At 46.6% G+C, this 22889-nt stretch overlaps 1 protein-coding gene across 1 annotated transcript in view; it reads left to right on the forward strand.

The window, feature by feature from the left end:
• The first annotated feature begins 520 nt into the window (after window positions 1-520).
• Window positions 521-22889, forward strand: part of LOC115500700 (protoheme IX farnesyltransferase, mitochondrial) — a 138206-nt gene continuing 115837 nt past the window's right edge. Inside the window, exons 1-3 of the mRNA XM_030295316.1 lie at window positions 521-663; window positions 5762-5895; window positions 7851-8172. Of these exons, the coding sequence (XP_030151176.1) occupies window positions 621-663; window positions 5762-5895; window positions 7851-8172 (499 nt within the window). The 5' untranslated portion in view covers window positions 521-620. The remainder of the gene's footprint in view (window positions 664-5761; window positions 5896-7850; window positions 8173-22889) is intronic.

Raw genomic sequence — 22889 nt, forward strand, 5'->3', positions numbered from 1 at the left:
GAGGACGCGAATGCAGCCCTCCCACCGGAGCCCGAGGTCAAGTCCCACACGCACCTTCTACATCCTGAGATGCTCTGGTGATTGCATTCCCTGGTGTGGCTCGGGTCCGACAAGCAACCTTGAGTTCACCGGTCTTCCCACTTGATAGCTAACACGGTAAGGCTGCAACTGGTCAGATTGGAAGGCGGAGGCATCGTTCCAAGAACCAGTTCCTCTTGACGATACAGTCAGCAAGAAGCATCCCAAACGTGACTTTGAAGCGCGCGGTGTCCAGCCCGGCCCATCGCACGAGGCCCTGGGATCCGGCCAGAAAACGCCTGGAAACCTCTGCAAACAAAGGTGCGGGGCCGCCGTCCTCTCCTCCCCGGAAGCCTTGGCCGTTCCGTGTTCCTCGCGTTTCTCGAAAGGACCTCAGGCCTCCGACCTCCCAACTCTACACGCTCCCGCCCAACCCGCGAAAACACCTGCAGCCACGGCCCTGTCTCGCCGCGTCCCGCCCTCCGGAAGTGACGCACAGGAAACGGCTCTCCTCCCACGGGGGCGGGGAAGGAAGATGGCGGCGCCCAGCAGCCGGTGAGGAGAGAGGACACGGGGGACCCCGGCGGCCGGACTCGTGCGGTATGGCCGCATCCCCGCACACTTTCTCCTCACGCCTCCTGACAGGTACGGCGCCCGCCCTTGGCCTCGACTGTGGGAAAATTCTCATCTTTTTGCCACGTGCAGGGCCGCGGTTCCGGCCGGCTGCAACCTTGGGAGCCCTTGGCGAGGTCGGCTGGGTACCGGTGGGGGGAAGTGAGCTTTGGAGCAGCCTGCAGTGAAGAGGCTGGGGAGCGAGGGTAGTGCTGTGGCCCCGGGGGTCCACGCCGCCTCCGTCCCCCCCCCCCCCCGGGGGGGCTGGTGTCTGGGGCTGCTTTCGGTTTTCCGAGCGGAGGCTGCGCGGGAGGACGGAGGAGAACCTTGGGGCCGCAGGAGCCTCCTGGCTGCTCAGAGCCTCCTTTCCTAGTTGCAAGTATAAGTGACTTGTCAGCTCCCCTGGTGAGGACGGGCGAGCGCCTTGCCGTCGCTCGGAAGCCTTGTCCCCATAGAAAGGGTTGTGATGACAGCGAAGATAACGTTGTCGTGATGAAGTGACACAGATTGTGACAACCACAGAGGGCGGAACACCGCCCCGCTCAAACTTTTGGCTTTCCACCGTCGGCGGTGGCCCCTGATGGCCATCCTCCCACTTGAAAGACCTGTAACAACTCTATGTTGAAGGCGGTCTGCGCCCCCGTGGCCCTTTGCCCCGTCTGGGCTCAAGTGCCACCTTTTCAGAGATGCCTACCCCGACCACCCTGTTTAAGGTAGAGCCCACCCCCACCCCGCCCCTCTCTTCTCACACCCCTCCTATTTCTCTCCCCACGGTTAGCACAATCTGTAATTGTTGGTTTACATACAGGCTTATTGTGTGTTTCTCCCAACTAGACTGTTAACCCTGTGAAAGTTAGGGACAGTTTCTCTTCTGGCTCATCTGTGGGCCCCCAGGGCCCAGAACGGTACCCCGTGTGTATTGTTGGCTCTCAGTATTTGTTTGTCAATGCGTGGTGTTTGTTCATTCGTTATGGAGATACTAAAGAACTGTTTTGTTTGTTTGTTTGTTTGTTTAATTTTTTTTAACGTTTATTTATTTTTGAGACAGAGAGAGACAGAGCATGAACAGGGGAGGGGCAGAGAGAGAGGGAGACACAGAATCTGAAACAGGCTCCAGGCTCTGAGCTGTCAGCACAGAGCCCGACGCGGGGCTTGAACTCACAGACCGTGAGATCATGACCTGAGCCGAAGTCGGACGCTTAACCGACCAAGCCACCCAGGCGCCCCACTAAAGAACTGTTAAAGAGGAGGCTGGGAACTGTTTTGTACCTCCTCCCCCCCCCCCCCCCAGTAGTTTTGATGAGAACCAATGGCTGAGGAATGTGTTGTTCCAGGTCCATATTGGAGGTTGGTAGGAGAGGCCGGGGACTCCCTTCTGGTCAAATCCCAGAACCGTTTTTTAGGCGTCACCTGTCACAAGCTCCCTGCAGCACCCAGCAATGTGGAGCACAGCGGCTCTATGAAATTCCTTTCTTTCTCTTGATAAAATAACAAACACTGACTTGAAATATTACACGTTAAAATAACCAGGTTATTTTATGGGTCTCTCTTGGCTGTGTAATCTCGGGGCATATCATTTGTGTTCTCTGGAATTGAGTTTACACATCTATAAAACGAGGGAGGCAGTTGGACCAGATGATCTCAAAGGTCCCTTCTGGTTCAGAAAGAAGGAAGGAGGCGGGGGGAAGCGAGAGGAAGTATAGACGAAACCAGATGGGCCATGGTTGTAGTAATTGTTAAAGCTGGGGAGTACGTAGTGGGAGCTCACTGTGTTCTTACGTAATTGCGTGTGATGGAAATTTTTCGTAATGAAAAGTTTTCTTACAAGGTCCGTGATTCTTTTTTTCTGTCCTCCCCTACCGTGAGCGTTCTTTGATCCCGACCCCAGGCGCTCATTCTCAGAGAGCTCCTCCTTTCCGCATGTTTGAATTGTCACCTCTGCACGGAGGTTTTCCAGTGTGCATTCCTCCGACTGGCTGCTTCTCTGCCTGTCAGTTCTGTACTTTCCGCTTCTTAGAGAACAATCTCCCTTAACCGCTCAGAGCTCCCCAGTTCCCGTAAGTGGGCCGCGTGTGGTTCCCATGCGTTGTTACTGGCTCAGTCTTTTCAAAGCTGGTATGAGAGGAATTAATAGACAGTTTAGCTTCCTGAGCCCGTGAACACAGTTGCCAGAAAATCTGCCAGGAAGAAGTATACAACCTGCTAATGTTCCAGTTGGAAGGTCGTTACGAGAGCCTGATACATGGAAGCAACGTGGTTGGAAAGGGTGGCAGAAAGGTAGAGTGGGATTATATTAGGCATCTAATGGTTATGTCTGCTTTTGCTTCTGAAAATTCAAAGTGTTTTGTAGCCATTACAAGAAATTCAGGACCTTTCAGTTGCGCGTGTGTGTGCACCACATTTTAAAAGCTCTACCATCATGGGGGCGCCTGGGTGACTCAGTCGGTTGGGCGTCTGACTCTTGATTTTAGCTAAGGTCATGATCTCACGGTTGTGGGATCGAGCCCGGTGTCAGGTTCTGTGCTGAACGCGGAGCCTGCTTAAGGTTCTCTCTCTCCACCACCCCACCCCCAGCCTCGTGCACGCACAGACCTGCTCTCTCTCTGTCTATCTCTCTCTCTCCCCCTCCCCACAAAAAGAAAAGCTCTACCGTCATGACTCAGTATTGGTGCGAATAGTGGATATGGTCACGTGTTTGCAGATTTTTAATGTTAAGTATCGTAAGCTCTGTGGACCTTCAAACCTATATTTGCTTAAGTAGGGCTGAAATGTCTTTCAATCTCTAGGCACTGATGCATAGAAATACAACACGTTTTGACCGAATGAAGTGTTTTCATCGTTTAAATGTGAGGTTTCCTAGCTGTTTTTTTTTTTTTCTTACTACTATTCTGGAAAATCTAGGTTTGACACACTTAACCTTGAGAGATATTTTCCAGGATGGTTCTTTCCTTCCCAGCAACTTGTACTTCTCATTGGACCAAATGACCTCAGAACTGGTTTTAAAATCCTATCTTTCCGGGGCGCCTGGGTGGCTCAGTCGGTTAAGTGTCTGACTTCAGCTCAGGTCATGATCTCATGGTTCGTGAGTTCGAGCCCCGTGTTGGGCTCTGTGCTGACAGCTCAGAGCCTGGAGCCTCCTTCTGATTCTGTGTCTCCCTCGCTCTCTGCCCCTCCCCCGATCCTGCTCTGTCTCTGTGTCTCTCTCTCAAAAATAAACATTAAAAAAATTTTTTTAAGTCCTATCTTCCCAAAGAACAGTATCAAGGCAATAAAAGGAAAATTATACACATCCAATTAAAAAACAAAAAACGAGCCCTTGACTATCAGAGGACTCATTTGAAAGGAAATTTCAGAGGACTGATTTCAGTGTCGCTCTCCCCCTCCTGTGCGCATATGCAGGCAACGCACACTCACACGTATGGGAAATAAGTATTTCATAATTCACTGAGGTCGGAGAGTCTGATTTCAGTGAAGAAATGACATCTCCAGTCTAAGATAATTGCCATGTGTTCTGAGGGGCAGTGATGCTGCTACCCACAGTCCCCGTAGGTCACGTAGGAAATCCAGTCATCAGACGTTATCTCGTCATTGTATCGAGAGCACTCTGCTGAGCTCTTGGAGCAGAGGTGAGTAAAGGGGAACCCCTGCCGTCAAGGAACCCCCAAATAAGATGGCGGAGACACATGGAAAGTTTCCGGTAAGAAGCGCCACTGAAAAGAGTTTAATGTGCCAGGAGGCTCTGAAAATTTGACAGGCAGAGAGCAGAGGCAAGACACCAAAAGCAGGGAAACATCGACAAAGATGGACAAATTGTGAAATGTGTGGTGTGCCTAGAGGAGAGTAAGGAGTTACACACACACGTCTAGGCCAGTAAGGTCTGTCCTGGGCTTCCAGAAGAAACCCTATCTGTTACAACCCATCCATGTCGAGATACTGAGACAGCAGTGGGAAGTAGGCATGAGGACCCTAGAAATGAGTTGAAGATTAGAAGTTACCCTAGAACTGCATTTGCTCAGGGACGATACGCAGTGGGGCACGGTTGTCTTGAATTGGCCACCCACAGCAAGACGCGATGGCACAAAAAGCTGAGAAGCAATGAGTGAAGGTGGGGAAGAACCAGAAATATTTAGTGTCGTGGAAGTGATAAAACCCTCCCCTTCCATGGCCTTACACAGAAGCATTGGATTTGTTATTTGGGAGGAGGTATGGTTTGATTAAAAGCCAATTTCAGACACAGCTGTTTTGCTGCTTTTTTTTTTTAATTAAAAAAATTTTTTTTTAATGTTTATTTATTTTTGAGAGGGAGAAAAACAGAGTGTGAGCGGGGAGGGACAGAGAGAGAGGGAGACACAGAATCCGAAGCAGGCTCCAGGCTCCGAGCTGTCAGCACAGAGCCCGACGCGGGGCTCGAACCCACAAACTGTGAGATCATGACCTGAACCGAAGTCAGACACTCAACCAACTGAGCCAGCCAGGCGCCCCTGGTTTGCTTCTTTCTGACATGATTGATAGAGCCCCATTTCACTGAGGACTGTTTCACCTTCCTTTTGGTTATTCGTCTTCCCCAACGTGGCCAAAATATTAATCTGAAAATGTATTTACCAGTTTATTGTTACTGAGAAAAACTGTCTCTCATTTTCTGCCATTTTAAAACATGTTCTTTGAAGTTTATTTATTTTGAGAGGAAGGGGGAGAGAGAGAATCGCAAGCAGGCTCTGCACTGTCAGCGCAGAGCCCAATGCAGGGCTCGATCCCACGAACTGTGAGATCCTGACCTGAGCCGAGATCAAGAGTCGGACATTTAACCAACTGAACGACCCAGGTGCCTCTGTTTTAAAAGTGACTGACTTGTTTATTTATATTTTCTCAAAAAGATCAACAGTGCGGGCATTACAGCATTTAATATACTAAAAGCGTAATGATCCCCAAATGGAAAATTTCCCGTCCCTGCTGAAGAATTACGCTGCCTTGGTGAACCACTGCGGTGATTGGCAAACCCGATCAGAGGTCTGACCCATCACGCAAGCGTTGCTTACCGCGGTGGCCGGCTTGGCTTCCGGGTAGGTGCCGTCAGCATTTGGTGAGGAGCACTAATCATGGGAGCATTGTTTTCCCCTTTTCTGTGTTACAGGTTGGGTGGGAGGATGTGTCTGGTATCTGGAAGGAAGAGCTATGCAGGAATCCCCTCGCGAGTTCATGCGTCTTTTCAGGAGCGTCCGTAAGCAGTGGATGACATTTCAACACTTTACCTTCCTCAGGCGCATGGTATGTTCAGAAGCACACTCCCCACTCTGCTGCTATTTGCCTTTTCTTTCTTTGTAGGAGGAAATTTGAGACATTCCTGTTATCATAAGAGCCGTAAGAAGTGCTGCTTGAAAAAGATTTTTATTTAGTGTCCTCTCGAGTTTATCCAAAACTTGAATTCCTCGTTTTGATTATTAACTGAAACCAGAATAACCCTGGTGTCCGAGGCTAAAAGTATGATCGTGAACTTATTGATAAAGTTTGGAGAAAGATTGGAAACTTCTGGCATATTTCACCTAGGGTAAAATTAGGAAAAGCTGAACCGTTATCACACATCTCTTTAAATTCTTTAAGGTTCTGTGAATGTATCAGTAACGTAGAAATAATTTCTTTACCAGTGTGACCTGTGTTCCCGCATCAGCCTTGCATCCAGAAGTCTTTGAAACGCAGGCACTTCTGAGTAGATTCAAGCAAACTGAGATCTTGTCATTTGCTAGGGACTTTATAGTGAGCTTTGCTCATACATCTCGGGCCTCTGGGTTGGTTCCATGATCTCGTGGGCCACAGGGTAACTTACTCCTAATTAGCAGTGAGGACATCTGTCATTTTGTCAAATAGAAAAGTACAGAATGGAGAAATGAGAGCTGAAAACTCATAATTATGACACAGGTATGAACAGTTAGCAAATTCATCCTCTAAAGTCTGATTTGATACTTCTCTCATCTTTTTTAACTTAGAATGCCCACCTTAAAACTTAAAAGTAACAAAATCTTAATGAAACGTTATTTTGATAAGAGATTTACATTTCCAGAGATGTTTAGATTTCTTAAGTTGGGGATCAAGGATAATGGATATTTAGAAGCATGTATATAATGCCTTTTTTTATATAAACACAACTCTGGTTCATTCACGAGTTTTCATTCCTTTCTAGGACTAGTGTATGTCATTTCAAGTCTTTGTGACGTAACTGAAAATCACTTAACTGGTTATCAGAATAGGTGGGTCCAGGTACCAGGGACACATACAACTAACTCGCCATTGACTTTGTCACTTTATTTCTGAGCTTTGGTTTTCTCTTCTGTAAGTTAAAGAAAGAGATAATAATGATCATGATCCATTTTCTTTTTTTTTTTCTTTTTTTAAAATGTTTTTTTAAATTTAATTTTGAGAGAGGAGAGAGAGAGAGAGACAGTGCAAGTCGGGGAGGGGCAGAGAGAGAGGGAAACATAGAGTCAGGCTCCAGGCTCTGAGCTGTTAGCACAGAGACCGATGTGGGGCTCGAACTCATGAACTGCAAGATTACCATCTGAGCTGAAGTCAGACGCTTAACCAACTGTGCCACCCAGGCGCCCCAGTGATCCTTTTTCTTAAATAGCCTTTTGGAAGCTTAAATAAGATACACAATTTATAAACTGTAAAGATATGTATTCTGTAAAACCAGAAAGGGCCCTACTATGTTAGTAGTAGTTATTACTTTTCACTGGTAAGCAGGAGAGATTGTTGGACTCTACAACTCGTGTTCTTCCCACATACACAGCGCTTTAATGTCACTTAGTCCTGAATTCTACCCCACCGCTGAGCCCCTCTCTGTTTGCCTATGAACATTGAAAGTCGACAGTAGGTTTGACTTGGGCTCTCAATGATAGAAAACTTTTTCACCGTATTGGACGTTTAACCTCCAGCTTGTGGTACTGTGTTGAGGAAAATGCTGGAGGGTATGAATAAGAAATAAATTTCTAGGACTCTCTAAACCATAGAATTAAAAATCGCTGCTGAGGCATTATAGTCTCTGTACCTCTTAGCATAGAGATTTCCTTGTGGAAGACATTCTAGCATTCATTGATTCAGCATACGTTTACAACGGTTGAGGAAAATCTCTCAAGTCCAGTATCAGACTGACGGACGGTGTTACTAAACAACCGTCTAAGAGCCTTTGGGGCCTTGGGTTGATAGTAACGTGTACTTTTTTTATTTAGTATGTCACACAACTGAACAGAAGCCTCAACCAGCAAGTAAAACGGAAGCCAGAACCCACAGTGTCCCCTTTCCTTGAGAGAAGCTCTTTGGCTCAGGCCAAAGCAGAGACCTGTGCAATGAGACCTCTTCCACCCCCCCACCTACCTTTATCCAGAAAGCCCAGTGACAAAGAACTGCTGGAACTGGAATCGGCCTCCGTAATTGAAGGCTCACTCGATGTGGGAAGAGAGACCAAGGATGAAAAGCAGTGGAAAGAGATGAAACTCCATCTGGATGACTTGCCAGGAATCTTGGCTCGGCTGTCCAAAATCAAACTCACAGGTACGTTGCTTTTCCTATATCGTCAGATTCTTGCTTAAAGCCTTACTTGTGGTCAGATGCCGCCGCCCCCAAAGGAATATCTTCAAACTGCCGATCCTCCGTTGGTGGTTTTTGCTGTCTTCAGCGTAATTGAGATTTAAAACCAAGTTTTCCAAACTCCGTTTACACGGAACTGTAAATGGTTTTGCACCAAACGCGTGGTACTAAAACTAGTCTCTCTCTTACTCGCAATTAAAGTACAATGCCTGTCCTGCATATTTCTCATCTTTTGCGTTTTTACACCTGCTGTCCTTTAAAGCTGCAGTGGGATAATGAGTTCGGGTTGAGGCCTGGAAACGAAAATGCCTGCACGCCTGTGCTTGGTACGCAGCAAACCTGCGGTGGCCACCAGGACTCCGAGCTCACTTCTGGGTTTTGCTTCTTGTAGGGCCTCTGGGATTGTCCCAGGCATGCGGAGATTTAGCGCGCTTCTCTGAGAAACAGGTCTGGAACCAGATTTTCGTTGCCTAAGTCTAGCAAACCGTACCAAATTTTACCATACGCGTTGGGTATTAACCCGTAATCGTGTCAGTTGGTTGTCAACAGCCACCAGTGACTCAGGCGAAGCTTCATTGTTGGCATCCCGTCTCGTAGCTAAGCGTAAAAGTAGCTTATTGTGGGCTAACCCTGTGTAGAAGGTGGGGTCTGGGTCATCCTGCAGCTTGAAGACACGGTCTCTCCTCTTCTTGGACGAGCATAGGGAGAAGTATAACGGGCGAAACATAAAGTTAAACCAGGTACTCTTTGAGGAGAGAAGTGGGAAGTAATGTTAATGGAGTCAAAATGGAGAAACGAACAGATGAGACAGAGAGGCTTTTGAGAGTAGAGAAAACCAGGGAAAGCGGGGTGGTGGTGGTGTGTGTGTTTCAGGAGAGTTGAGCCTGAAATCCAAGGTGAAAGGAGGCAAACTTCTTTCCTCAGTGACCGAGGTCACTTAAAGAAAATCCTTTTTTTTTGGGGGGGGGGGTGCGGGATGGAAAGTAGGCATAGGGAGTTTGACGGGAAGAGCTGAAGAGTCACCGTAAGACTTACCCAGTGTAGCTCTAAAACAGTGAGACTGATTCCAGGGGCCTCCTCGCAAACATGCCTTAGTGCTTTCCAGAAGCTGAGCAAGGAATCATCACATTTCACCGAAGGTTGCTTTCGTCATTTATGTAAGTGGCGTATCGGTGCTGCCATGGTAAGAATGACTCCCGAAAGCGATCATGAGGATGTCACCCCAAAAATGCGTCCTCCCAGTCTGAAGGCAGCGGAACTGACCTCCGCCACCAGCAAGAACTTCTTGCATTGTGTGCACCATCGCTGAACGTGCCAACATCAGTATCCCCCTCTCATCCTGCAAATCACTTCTCTCTCTCTCTCTCTCTCTCTGTCCCATTTCTGGCAGTAATAGCAGCATTCTTTGCTTCCCCCAGACCGGAAACCTTAGAATCGTTCTTGAGTCTTTGCTGCACAATCTCCCTTCCTCTCTAGTCTGACATCCAACTGTTAGCATAGGAGTCTTTTGTAACGCCCATGAGATTTCTCATCCGATTTTCTGAAGCTGCCACCCTAGCTGAGGTCCAAAACATAAGATGTCTGCGGTTACTGCAGGAGCTCCTGGCTGTGATCTCTGCCTCTCTTCTTCTGCCAGACCCACTTTCCTAAAACACTGCCCTCGTGTGTTCCTATCCTACCCAAGAGTCTGCAGTCCTTCCATATGGCCTCCCTCCTCAGCTCTGCCAGACCTGAGAGGAATGATGAGACTCTTCCCCATAAGCAGACGTTTTCCCCCCACCCTGTCCTGCCCATTAACTGGTCATTACACCCACCATACCCGTTCCTCCTGCCCCTCTTGTATCCAGTTAGCGCCTTTCAAGGCTTTTCCATTAAGCCTTGTCTTGCCTGCTCTTGGCCCGAGTCTCCCTTCTCAAAACTTGGAATATGGCTTTGAAGTCCAGCAGAGTGGAGTTCAGATCCTGGCGAGGTCATTTACTAGTCAACTGAGCCTTTGGGCCGTTTCTCAGCCTTGTTGAGACTTCTTCGTGTAGAGCAGGAACAATGATCATCAGAGTTAAATCACATGGTGCATTCAGAGTACCCAACAGCATGCCTGACGCATGGGAGCACCTTGAAGGTTAGTTTCCAAATGATTACAGGTAGACGTCTGCTTGTCTATTTAACGTATGTTATATTTCCCCTAAGATGTCTGCGGGCAGACATCGTGCCATCTTGTTGAGTACGTAGCTCTCTACGTACAGTGCTTCTCATTTATAAGGACTTGATTGTAGGAGGGAAATTAACAAATTGAAGTTGTCCGGAGGAGGGCAAGTGCAAGGAAGAGGGGGGCTGGAAACCCTGTCACTTGGGGCACGGGGTGGTTTTTCTTGGGAGAGAGAAGGGAGGAGGGAGAAAGCAGATGAGGGAAAGGAGAATGAAGACACCTATCCAGCGTCTTCCAGTGTCTGTAGCGCCTTTGATTTAAAGGAGCAGTGCTGCTGATTTACAGTTGAGAGGGCAGAACGGAGGGACTGCACATGCCAGCAGCGTGAGGGAGAGCTCGCAGGAGAACGATCGGGTGTGAAACGGGCTGCCTCAAAAGGCGGCGTTCCTCGTCCTTGGAACCATCCACACGGAAGCAGATCATGTGTGACAGAAGTTGGAGTGGGGACTCCTGCATCATCAAGGGGGTGGAACTCGATGGTGCTAATACTAAGAGCCTGGCTCTCCTTCGGTATTTGCGGGGCATCTACCGTGTACCTTTGCGCTAAGTGCTAAAGATACAGAGATACAGGACATCTGTCCTCACAGAGAAGCTAATAGTCTGGTGGGGGAGATTTTGTAGGTCTGCACGTGTATAAAAATAAAACCACGGTGGTCAGATGCATCTGCGTTTCGAACCCAGAACTTTTGGTGACCTTTGTGACCTTGGGTAATTGACTTCACCTTGGAACGCCATAGTTTATTTTTTTTTTTTTAATTTATTTTTTTTTTTCAACGTTTATTTATTTTTGGGACAGAGAGAGACAGAGCATGAACGGGGGAGGGGCAGAGAGAGAGGGAGACACAGAATTGGAAACAGGCTCCAGGCTCTGAGCCATCAGCCCAGAGCCTGACGCGGGGCTCGAACTCACGGACCGCGAGATCGTGACCTGGCTGAAGTCGGACGCTTAACCGACTGCGCCACCCAGGCACCCCTGAACGCCATAGTTTCTTTACCTGTAAAATGGAGAGACTGGTACTCACTTTATAGCCTCATCATGAGGATTAAATGAGACCAGCATGCCCAACACCTTTTAGGCACTTAATTAGCAATTATTAATACTGTTATTTTTACTGTACCCATGCTTAGAGAAATCTGTATTAATGGGTGCTGTATTATAATGTTAATGGAGCTGTGTCCTAAGGCAGAGGGGGGACCCAGAGGAGGGATTGTTTCTCCCTGTGAAGGGGGTTGAAGTGAAGGGGTGTTTAAGAGATACTGAAGGCCAAGGATTGTAAACAGAGGGAGAAGGCGTTGCAAAGGCAAAGAAGTTGGGTACATCCTGGAATATTCTGAAAACTGGGGATATTATGAGGAATGCAGTACAATTGTATGTGACACAGAAGAGACACTCACTGAAAGTTTGAAGAGTTAGGCAGGGCCATGTTGCCATGCTGGCGTGCATTTCACGCTAAGGAGTTTGGCTCCCATGTCTCAGCTGCGGGAAGTTCTGGAAAGTTCTTTGGAGGAACATACAATCACTTTGTGTTTTGTCTCGTGTTTTTTTTAAGTGGCTTAATTATTTCTCAGCTATTACAAGCTTATTACAGCAGAAATTCAAATAATACAGAAGCATGTATCTAAAACAGAAAAAGTACCCTTTAGTCCATCCTAGATAAAACCCCTGCTTGAAATGTAGCCTCCTGTGTGTGTACAAGTATGCAGATCTGAACTGATAGGTATGGTTGTACATTTAAGAAAAATTTTTTTTAATGTTTATTTATTTTTGAGAGAGAGTGCGAGCAGGAGAGAGGCAGAGAGACAGGGAGACGTGGAATCCGAAGCAGGCTCCAGGCTCTGAGCTGTCAGCACAGAGCCTGACACAGGGCTCGAACTCAACGAATCGCGAGATCGTGACCAGAGTTGAAGTCGGATGCTTAACCGACTAGCCACCCAGGCGGCCCTATCGTTGTACATTTTATGGAAATAGGATCATCACACATACACACATACACGCAGTTCTGCAACTTGCCACTTTCTCTTAGCTTTGTAGCTTTCACTCAAAGTATTTATTGCTGCCTACTATTCCATTATGCAGAACTGCCATTATTTGCTTAACTAACCCTCTACCAATAAACATGTAGGGTGTTTCCAGTTTTTTCTATTAAAAGCAAATCTGTCGCTAACTTTTTTTTTAGCGTTTATTTATTTTGAGAGACAGAGCATGCACACGTGCGAGCAGGGGGAGGGATAGAGAGAGAGGAAGAGAGCATCCCAAGCAAGCTCCACACTGTCAGTGCAGAGCCTGATGTGGGGCTCGATCCCATGAACCATGACACGAGATCAGGACCATGAGATTCTGAGTGGAAATCCAGAATTGGACGCTCAATAACTGAGCCACGCAGGCACCCCTCTGGTTAATTTTTATGTTCATAAGTCTTTGGATAATTTGTGTGAGTCTGTTTGTAGGACGAGTGTTTTGAAATGTAAGTGCTAGCTTTAAACTTTTTAGTTTTGATAAATCTACCAGTTGGTTCCTTGCAAAGGACAGTAATAATTTATATGCCCTGTAATAGCGTGTGGGAATCTGATTCCATCTGTATTCTGTGCTTGTACATAAAGCAGTCTTTATCAGTTTTGCCTACAGGATAACTGAAAAAGATTTTTGTGTGTATTAAGTTTCATACTTTACGTCCTGATGGGATTTAACACCTTTTCCTCTATTTTGATCATTTGTATTTTTTCTTCTATTCTTTGTTTCTTATCTCCTTAGTCATTTCTTACTGACATTTTTTGTGATGTTTTGTTGTTTTGATTTTTCCCCACTTAGATATTTAACTTTTATGTATTCAACTTTATTAGTTTTTTTGGTTTTTTTTAATGCTTAGATATTTTTTTCTGCCCTGTGGTTATAAAAGCATTCACTCATGTTTTTTACTTTACGTTTTACTTTACCCGGTACTTTTCTATTTTTACAACATTCTCTAAGGTTTGGGGACCATGTCGAATTTAGTTCCGTATAAGGAGTAAGATTGTTTATGAGAACTGTGGTAGTGATATCACTGAGCAAGAGTTGCCTGTTTTTGTAAATAAAGTTTTATTGGAACACAGCCACACCCATTTGTTCTATGCTGACATCATGCTGTGTTGGCAGAGCTATGTATTTGTGATAGAAAACTTATGACCTGGAAAACCTGAAACTTTTCCTATCAGGCCCTTTAGAGAAAAAACCTTGCTGACCACGGCTATCGAGCACAGGCCAGTGAGAGGCAAGAATGATGGCCAACAGTGGCGCCTGGGTGACTCAAGTTGGTTAAGTGTCCGACTTCGGCTCAGGTCATGATCTCGCAGTTCCTGAGATCAACCCCCACATTGGGCTCTGCACTGGCAATGTGGAGCCTGCTTGGGATTCTCTCTCTCTCTCTCTCTCTCTCTCTCTCTCTCTTTCTCTCTCTCAAAATAAATAAATACACTTAAAAAAAAAAGAATGGCGGGGCACCTGGGTGGCGCAGTCGGTTAAGCATCCGACTTCAGCCAGGTCACGATCTCGCGGTCCGTGAGTTCGGGCCCCGCGTCAGGCTCTGGGCTGATGGCTCAGAGCCTGGAGCCTGTTTCCGATTCTGTGTCTCCCTCTCCCTCTGCCCCTCCCCCGCTCATGCTCTGTCTCTCTCTGTCCCAAAAATAAATAAACGTTGAAAAAAAAAAACATTTAAAAAAAAAAAAAAAAAAGAATGGTGGCCAACAAATCAGTGGCAGTCAACTGAGATGTGATTTGGGCTGAACTAAGGCTGTGGTTCGGCAGAGGGAGAGAGAGAGAGGGACTGAAGAAACAGAATGAACAGAACCTTATGTAGAGGTGGGGGAGTGCTGTGGAGACCTAAAATAAAAGTTTAAGACGCAGAGCCGTGAAGAGTTTGGTTGCCTCGAAGCAGGCATTCTGCAGTTCTCTGGGCCCTGTGCTCTGTATTTTCCTTCACCCAACTCTGTTCTCTCAGAGAGAGCACAGTGCACTGACCTCCGGGCCAGAGTCCCTGCGTCCCAATCTTGGCTCTTACTAGTTGAGCGACATTGAGCAAGGTCCATTTAAAAAACAAAACAAAACCAAAACTACAACACCCCGTGCCTCAATTTACCGACCTGTAAACTAGAGATAACGATACCTACTTCAGAGCGTTGCCGTGAGTATTAAATGAGACAAAATTTGTAAACTACATAGAAGGGCTCTACTTTTTTCTTAAGTAAAAGGTAAATTTGTTACCTGGGCATTTGAGTGTGAGTTTGCCGTCCCTGCTCTCGAAAAGCTGCCCCCTTTCTGGGAGGGATACACGGTGATATGGAGCTGGAGAGTGTGAATCCTGAAGGAAGAGACAGGTCGGAGGGGGAAGAGGGTGAGTTCAGTGGATTTTGAGTCTCCACTGGCATGTCCCCAGTGGACAGGTGGCTGTGGAGGACGGGAGCCCGGTTAGGACGCGGGGCTGCAAGACTGAAGGGTCCACAGCGTGGAGTGGCCACGAAACCGTGGCAGTGAGGACAGTGGTCGGCGGGCAGCGCGTCCTGACCAGAGAAGAAGGCCAAGGACGTTTGGGGTGTATCCCCTTTTAAGGATTGGGTAGAGCGTGTTAACAGAGCCTGCAAGGAACTAAACAATCAGAGGAAGGGAAACAGGAAAGGGCTTAGTCACAGAAGCCAAGAGAAGACACGGCTCATAAAGGAAGCGACGAACGCTTTTTTTTTGTAGGCTGCACTCCCAACGTGGGGCTTGAACTCACAACCCTGAGATCAAGAGGTGCGTGCTGTCCCAACTGAGCCAGCCAGGCGCCCCAAGAAAGAGATCAACACTTTTCAATTTTTATTTTTGAGAGAGAGAGAGCATGCGCACAAGTGGGGTAGGGCGGGGGGGGGGGGGCGGAGACAAAGGATCTGAAGCAGGTTCTGCACTGACAGCAGAGACCCTGACGAGGGGCTCGAACTCACCAACCATGAGATCATGACCTGAACTGAAAGTCGGACGTTTAAGTGACTGAGCCACCCAAGCGCCCCGACATCAACACTTTTAAATGCTAGAGGTCTGCTAAGATGGCTGGCTAGAAAGAGCTGTCTTATTTGGCCATCAGTTGAGTGAATGCTAACTCAGGACATAATTACTAGCAGAGTCTTAAATTATTAGAGTCTTAAATGAGGTACTTGAAATGATTAATTTAAAACAATTCCTTAAAGTTTATTTTCATAGTGCTCACTTCTTTAGGAACGGATGGGAAAGCCTGATGATTGGTTTAGGGTCAGTCTTTTGGGTGGGAGGCCACACCTTCTTTCCTTCATCCTGGCTCTCCCTGTGCCCTCTTCCTTTTGCGTACCTCACAGCGTCGCATATCTGAATAGGCATTCCAGATGTAGGGTTTGCTATTTAAAACCCAGTGACTGGGGCGCCTGGGTGGCGCAGTCGGCTAAGCGTCCGACTTCAGCCAGGTCACGATCTCGCGGTCCGTGAGTTCGAGCCCCGTGTCGGGCTCTGGGCTGATGGCTCAGAGCCTGGAGCCTGTTTCCGATTCTGTGTCTCCCTCTCTCTCTGCCCCTCCCCCGTTCATGCTCTGTCTCTCTCTGTCCCAAAAATAAATAAACGTTGAAAAAAAAAAAAAAATTAAAACCCAGTGACCGAAATCTAAAGCAATGATTGAATTACTCATTCAGTAGTACCTAGTGCGTTATATAGCGTGCGTTGACTCATCGGTTCCCACGTGTCAGCGTGCTAACAAGCATACACGGCCCACGTGTTCAGACGACACTTCCTGGCCGCCTTCCCCGGGGATTCAGATCCTGCAGGCCTGGGACAGGACCCAGAGATCTGCATTTTTGACAGGAATGCCAGATGATCTGACGCAGGTGGTCCCGGACCACCCTTCGAGCAAGTGAAGTAGGTGTTGTGCAGGAAGAGTGGCGATCCCAGAGCCAGCGGTCTGGCTGGATGTGGGGAGCACTCACGTCGTGAGAGCCAGAGCGGCCCTCGCGACCGCTGGCAGCAGGAAAAGCCAGCTGGGGCAGGATCTGGACCACACAAGAGATGGTTGCAAAAGCAAGATGCACCGAGGAGAAAGGGAGCAACAGCGTCCCCTGGAACCACAGATGGAGGAGTCCCAGGGCAGTAAATTTCCCCTCGTATCATGTTATGTATTCCATGCCCCAGGTTTCTGGACGAGCTAATTGAATTAAAGTCATTTCCTTCTGCTTATTCCATTTAAAGAGGCGGCACCCTTTGGGTGACCCCTACCCTCTTCTTTGACCTTTCACCTCCCCATTTAGTTTATTACTTGAATTCACACATGTCTTGGAGTCAGCAGGATTTTTTTTTTTTTCTTTAAGAAACTCCCTGGTATCTATCAATTGATTTCTTTCGGACTCTTAACATCTTGGGCCATTCATTTATAGCTAATGATAGCCGAGACAGAAATGTCTGAAAGTCAGCGATCACCGTTATAGAACTAGTCTTTCTTTGCCTCTCTTTGTTTATAGCTGTAATATACCAAGGATAATTAACTATAGAATAAGTGAATGGGCCACGTAGTGATCATACTTCTATTTCGTTTGTAGGAGAGTAGGATCCCTTGACCCTTATGCCAGGATCTGAGCCAAATGTTTGCTGGTAAATGGTGCACCATTTAAAGGTTTTTGTTTTTTTTTTTTAGTTTTTTATTTATTTATTTTTTGTATGAAAGGAAGTAAGACTGAATTTACAAAGAAGTAATAATATGTCTCCCTTGAGTTCCTCTTGCCAGCTGAGCTATTTACAATATGTTTTTGGAGTTTGTTGCAAGGACCACACTGGGTTGAAGAGATTTTATTTGGGTTAGGATCACAAGAGGCTTTGGTGACTCAGCTGAGTTTATACTTAATATAGGTCAGTAAAAAGCCAGGCTTTTTTTTTTTCCCCCCCTGAATAACATCTGTGCTGAAAAGCTACAACCTACTTTCTGAGACCAGAACACGAAAATAGATTGTTAGAACCAATAGGTGATCCTGTCGACGGGACTGATACAAACTACAGTCTATCAATGTGTGGATTTTTACCCCCTGGAGTCTAGAATGCCTCTTATTAAAAGAAAAGCAACAAGAATGGAGGGTGCAATTTCATTTTACGTTGCTTGTGTCGTTTTTAAAAGTCAACTTACTGCAGTCTTCAGCTCTGTGTAAGCAGCCTTTCCCATTTGCCTAAAAATATTGAGTGACTAGAATTATATTCCTGAATTTTCATTTATATCTTCACGTAATTATCTTAATAATTATATGCTTAGTAACTAACTTTTATTTTTTATTTTATTTTTTAAATTTATTATTTTTAAAAATTTTTTTAAAATGTTTGCTCATTTTTGAGAGAGAGCATGAGAGGCAACATGAGTGGGAGAGGGGTGGCGGAGGGAGGGGACAGAGGATCGAAAGCCGGCTCTGCCCTGGCAGCAGCAAGCCCGGTGTGGGGCTCGAACTCACAAACTGCGAGACCATGATTGGAGCTGAAGTCGGGTGTTCAACAAGCTCAGCCACCCAGGCGCCCCTTATTTTCCTTCTTTTAAAGTTTATTTATTTATTTCGAGAGAGAGGGTGTCGGGAGGGGCAGAGAGGGAGGGAGGGAAAGAATCCCAAACAGGCTCCCACTGTCAGCACAGAGCCCTGTGTGGGGCTTGAACCCACGAACCGTGAGATCATGACCTGAGCGGAAATCAAGAGTCAGATGCTTAATGAACTGAGCCACCCAAGTGCCCCCAAAATACGCTTTTTCAACTAAACTCGACCTATTTGGTGGGTGAAGAATGGCTCTGGAGGTTTTTGTTTTCTAATGTTTATTATTTTTGAGAGAGAGACAGAGACAGAACTTGAGCGGGGGGAGGGGCAGAGAGAGGGAGACACAGAATCCAAAGCAGGCTCCAGACTCCGAGCTGTTAGCACAGAGCCCAACTGCGGGGATCGAACCCATGAAACGTGAGATCGTGACCTGAGCCGAAGTTGGATGCTTAACTGACTGAGCCACCCAGGCGCTCCTGGAGTTTTTAAATTTGTATTTAATGGTTGCTGTGGCCTGAGGAGATGCAGAGGGAACAGGCTACCAGCAAGGGAACATTTTCCCTGAAAGTCGTTTCCACTGTGTTTTTGAAATCACAGCACCGGTATCTTGCTTCCCAAGTCTGGTTTTTAGTGGCAGTCTGCCCCTTCCCTCAACCGTCCCCAGCCTTTTTTTGGGTGCTTGCTGCCTGCCGGGCTGAAGAGTACCCCCTGTGTCAGGACATAGTGTTAGGGGGTGTCATGCTACATCAGACCGATGCTCTGAAACGTTTGTGCCTTGTCTCAGAAGTATGTCACGGCAAGGCCCTGCTTCCTTTTTGGTGTCAAGACCACTTTTCTTGCCTCAAATGGTCCTGCTGGGATGGGGAAGGGACTTTTCATGGAATGGGCCCATCCTGCCCGTGGTCCACCCCCGCCTCTGCCCCTTGCTCTCTACCTCTCCACGTTAGGAAGACATAATGGGTACCATCAGATGGCCTTCCCTTCACATCTTTCTCTGTTCCCTTATTAGTTGGTACTTAGGTATCCAGTTTTTTTACCAATTAAACAATAAAGCAACTGTCTTCAGCTCAGTTTCACCTGCACCATATTTGACAAACATTTCTTGAGGGTTTTGGTATATCCTCTCTACCTGATTTATTGCCGATGCAGGTCTTTCTCTGGTTTTTATTTTTATGCCTTCATTTCCGTTGGTTTCTGGTAAGGGTGGGCCATGAGGATGCCTTCGCCTGTGTTCTAAGTTAGATGACAAACAGATGTATCTAGGCTCTTCTGTTTTCAGATGATTTAATTGCTTTAAATCAGTTCGATGTTAATGAAATTGATTGCGAGTATAAGATGCTACTATGGTTGATGCCAGAGGAACGTGAAGACACATTTCGTGAGGCTAATAACCATTCGCAAAAACTACCGACAAGTTTGAAGAGGAGAGAGAGGAAGAAGTAAACGAAGTTGCGGACGGGCTCGGCTGCACGCAACCGAAGACTTGAAGAACAGTGACGCAAATAAAGGGTTTATTTTCTCTGGTTTTGAGGCATCTGGAATGATGAAGTCCAGAGCTTGTGCTATGGGAAGTTGTCAACATACCTGGCTCCTCCCCTCGGCTGCCATTTTTCACCTGTGGCTTTTGTTCTCAGGAGTGCAAGGTGACTGCCACTCCTCCGGGGTCACAGTGAAGAAGGGGGACATCGTAGGAAGGCAGAAACCTCCTTACGAGACTCTGCCTTTGTATCTGGGAAGGAAAGCTCCGGACTGGGGCTTCTCCTTGCGTCTCGCTGGCTAGGACTGTACAACTTGGCTACCTCCGGCTGCAAGGGAGCTTGTGAAGCGTGGCCTCCTCCTTCTGTCTGTCCAGCGCAGTCAGCTGTCGGTAGCCACCTCCACCGTGTCCTCAGAGCGCCCCTCAGGCTGCCTCATTATGCGATGCATCCTCTTCTAGGAGGAGGACGTCAGGCCGCCCGTCTCTCTGCTGTCTGCTTTTCCGAAGAAGACAGAACACCACCACTGAGTCCTCCCTGGGACTATGCCACACGGGTGCACCTCGAATGTAGTGTATTTAAGTGAAGGCTGGTTCGCCAGCTCGACATTCCCTTTTCCTGTCGTGGGTGTGGCTGTTCGCTGATGTGCCAGCACTTTTTCCCCATCATCTTCTGTTTTTAAAATTTATTTACTTAAATTCATATTGGTTTCAGGAATAGAACCCAGTGATTCATCCCTTACATGTGATACTCAGTGCTCCTCCCAACAAGTGCCCTCCGTCCTACTCATCACCCTTTTAGCCTTTCCCCCGCCCCCCCCCCAGCAACCCTCACTTCTCTGTATTTAAGCGTCTCTTATGGTTTATTTCCCTCTCTCTTTTTATCTTATGTTTTCTTCCCTTCCCCTATGTTCATCTGTTTTGCATCTTAAATTCCACACGTGAGTGAAGTCATATGATATCTGTCTTTCTCTGGCTGACTTATTTTGCTTAGCATAATACCCTCCAGTTCCATCCACGTTGCTGCAAATGCAAGATTTCATTCTTTTTCATTGCTGAGCAATATTCCATTCTATATATCCATAAATATAGAGTATAATATGTATATATATGCATACCACATCCTCTTTATCCATTCATCCATCGATGGACATTTGGGCTCTTTCCATACTTTGGCTATTGTTGATAGCACTGCTATAAACATTGGGGTGCATGTGCCCCTTCAAATCAGCATTTTTCTGTCCCTTGGATAAATACCTAGCAGTGCAATTGCTGGATCGTAGGGTGGTTCTATTTTTAACTTTTTGAGGGACCTTCATACTGTTTTCCAGAGTGGCTGCACCAGTTTTCAATCCCACCAATAGTCCAGAAGGGTTCCTCTTTCTCTGCATCCTTGCCAAGATCTGTTGTTTCCTGAGTTGTTAATTTTAGCCACTTTCAGCATTCTTCACGGAGCTAGAACAAACAGTCCTAAAATTTGTATGGAACCAGAGAAGACCCCCGAATAGCCAAAGTAACGTTGAAAAAGAAAACCAAAACTAGAGGCATCACAATCCCAGACTTCAAGCTGTACTACAAAGCTGTAACCATCAAGGCAATCTGTAGGAAGGGAATCTGTATCTTAATAGCCTGTCTGGTTATTGATGGTCCCCAGATCCCACTTTGAGAAACTCTTCCTCTCTGGAGAACCCATTCAGTGCCCTCTCCCCTACCCTGACGCTGGCTATCAGCAAACTACCTGGCTTCCCATTTCTAACAGAAACGAAGGTTTTGTTCTCATCAGGAGACTTCCCGCTACCCCGGTTCATCTGAATTCGCTCCTGTCACTGCCTTTTCTCCCCTGTCCTCCTTTCCTTTCCCCCTGCAACCTCTGGTCACTAGACAGCTCCATCAGCGTGATACCTGGGAGTCCTGTTGGTCCTGCAAGTCCACACAGATCTCCCTCTGCCTGGGAGGGTGTGTCCTCTGAATCTCTAGGGAGGACCAAGCCCTTGCTTCTCATCCCTGCAGGTCAGACTTGCCCAGGGGCCTGGTTATCACTTTGGGCTCTTATCAAGGGCTTGGTTTCTAGTTCAAAGCAAAGTATGCTAGCATCTTATTTATTGAGATTAAGTCATGAAACACGAAAACAAGTTTTAAAAGAATGCTCTAGGGTTACCTCTTTCAGTACTAAAAAAAGTGTTTGCCCCAGAGCTTTATTTTGTGGATCCCAAGAAGGGAGGGGAGTGAATTTTGAGGCAAAGAAGGAAAAGAGCAATGCTAACATATCAAGAGTAAGAGAATACAGGGTGCATTTTTATCTGTATTTACACTTTGCAATTTTTTTGGCCCTTAGGTGGGGGAGTGGGTGTTTATCTAGAACATTCTCTCACCCTGTGCTTGTTCTTCTGCTTCCAAGGCTTCCAACCTCACCCTCTTCCCTGTTCACCAGGTTAACTCCTTCCTCCTTACCCTTCTGCCTTCAGCTTTGACATCAGCCTGGGAAGCCTTCTAGCTTAGGACCCCCCCCCCACCCTCGTTCTTCACAGCGTCCTTGACTTCACCCCCCTCCGAAGCACTAACCAGGACACTGTTGTGATGCCTGTTGTGGGGGAAAGAAAGTACAATGGACCCTGTTGCCATCATCCACAGGATTTGGAACAGTTTAGCCTATTAATTACAAACAGTCGATGATTCTCCCGTACTGTAGTAGTTGAATGCTTCATGGTGACTGAAAAGGATTGTACCTGAAGCAGAGGACTATCAGGCCCCTGTGCCTTGTGGTTCCTTTGTGCTTTTTTACAGTGTCGCTTTCACTTTGCCAAGCTGTGCTGAAGTTCTCAATCTGCTGCCGTATTTTGTACTCCCTGTAACTGTGGGAATGGAGGGTAGCCCCACTGTGTTACCCAGGAAGTTCATCGAGTTTGTGAAAGCTGTACCCCTTCTAACTCCCGGAGGCCCTCGAGGACTCAGCTGTGCTTTAGTCTAGCCCCCAGCTAAGAGACCTCTTTTTATTTCTTTCAGATAAGTAGTGAACATAAAGATTATCAATGAATCATCTCTTAGAGTTGGCAAATGGTGATTGATTGTCAGTTTCACTTAAAGGGACAGCAGCATTCAGTAAGAGAATGCTTCCATTTCTTGGCCATCTTAAAAGTATTTCTAAAAGATTCTTTGTGCTAGAAAGTTGTCTCGAACGCTCTAGAATAATGACACAGCCAGCATTAGTGCATAACTGTCTAATTACTAGGAGTAAATGAAAATTGTCAGTGCAAGAGAAAATCATGATGCATTTATATACGTATGCATTTAGGTCCAGATGCAAAGAACACATGAGCAGGCCCATTTTATTGACCTGCTACATATGTGTGGCAAAAAATACTCAAATGTAGATAAATACTAAATACTGTCAAAATCAGAATTATACCTTAGATGGACATGTAATCTTAATTCTTTTTTTTTTTTTTTTTTTTATTTTTATTTTTGGGACAG

Source organism: Lynx canadensis, chromosome E1 (assembly GCF_007474595.2).
Source record: "Lynx canadensis isolate LIC74 chromosome E1, mLynCan4.pri.v2, whole genome shotgun sequence".
In the NCBI taxonomy this organism is placed as follows: domain Eukaryota; kingdom Metazoa; phylum Chordata; class Mammalia; order Carnivora; family Felidae; genus Lynx; species Lynx canadensis.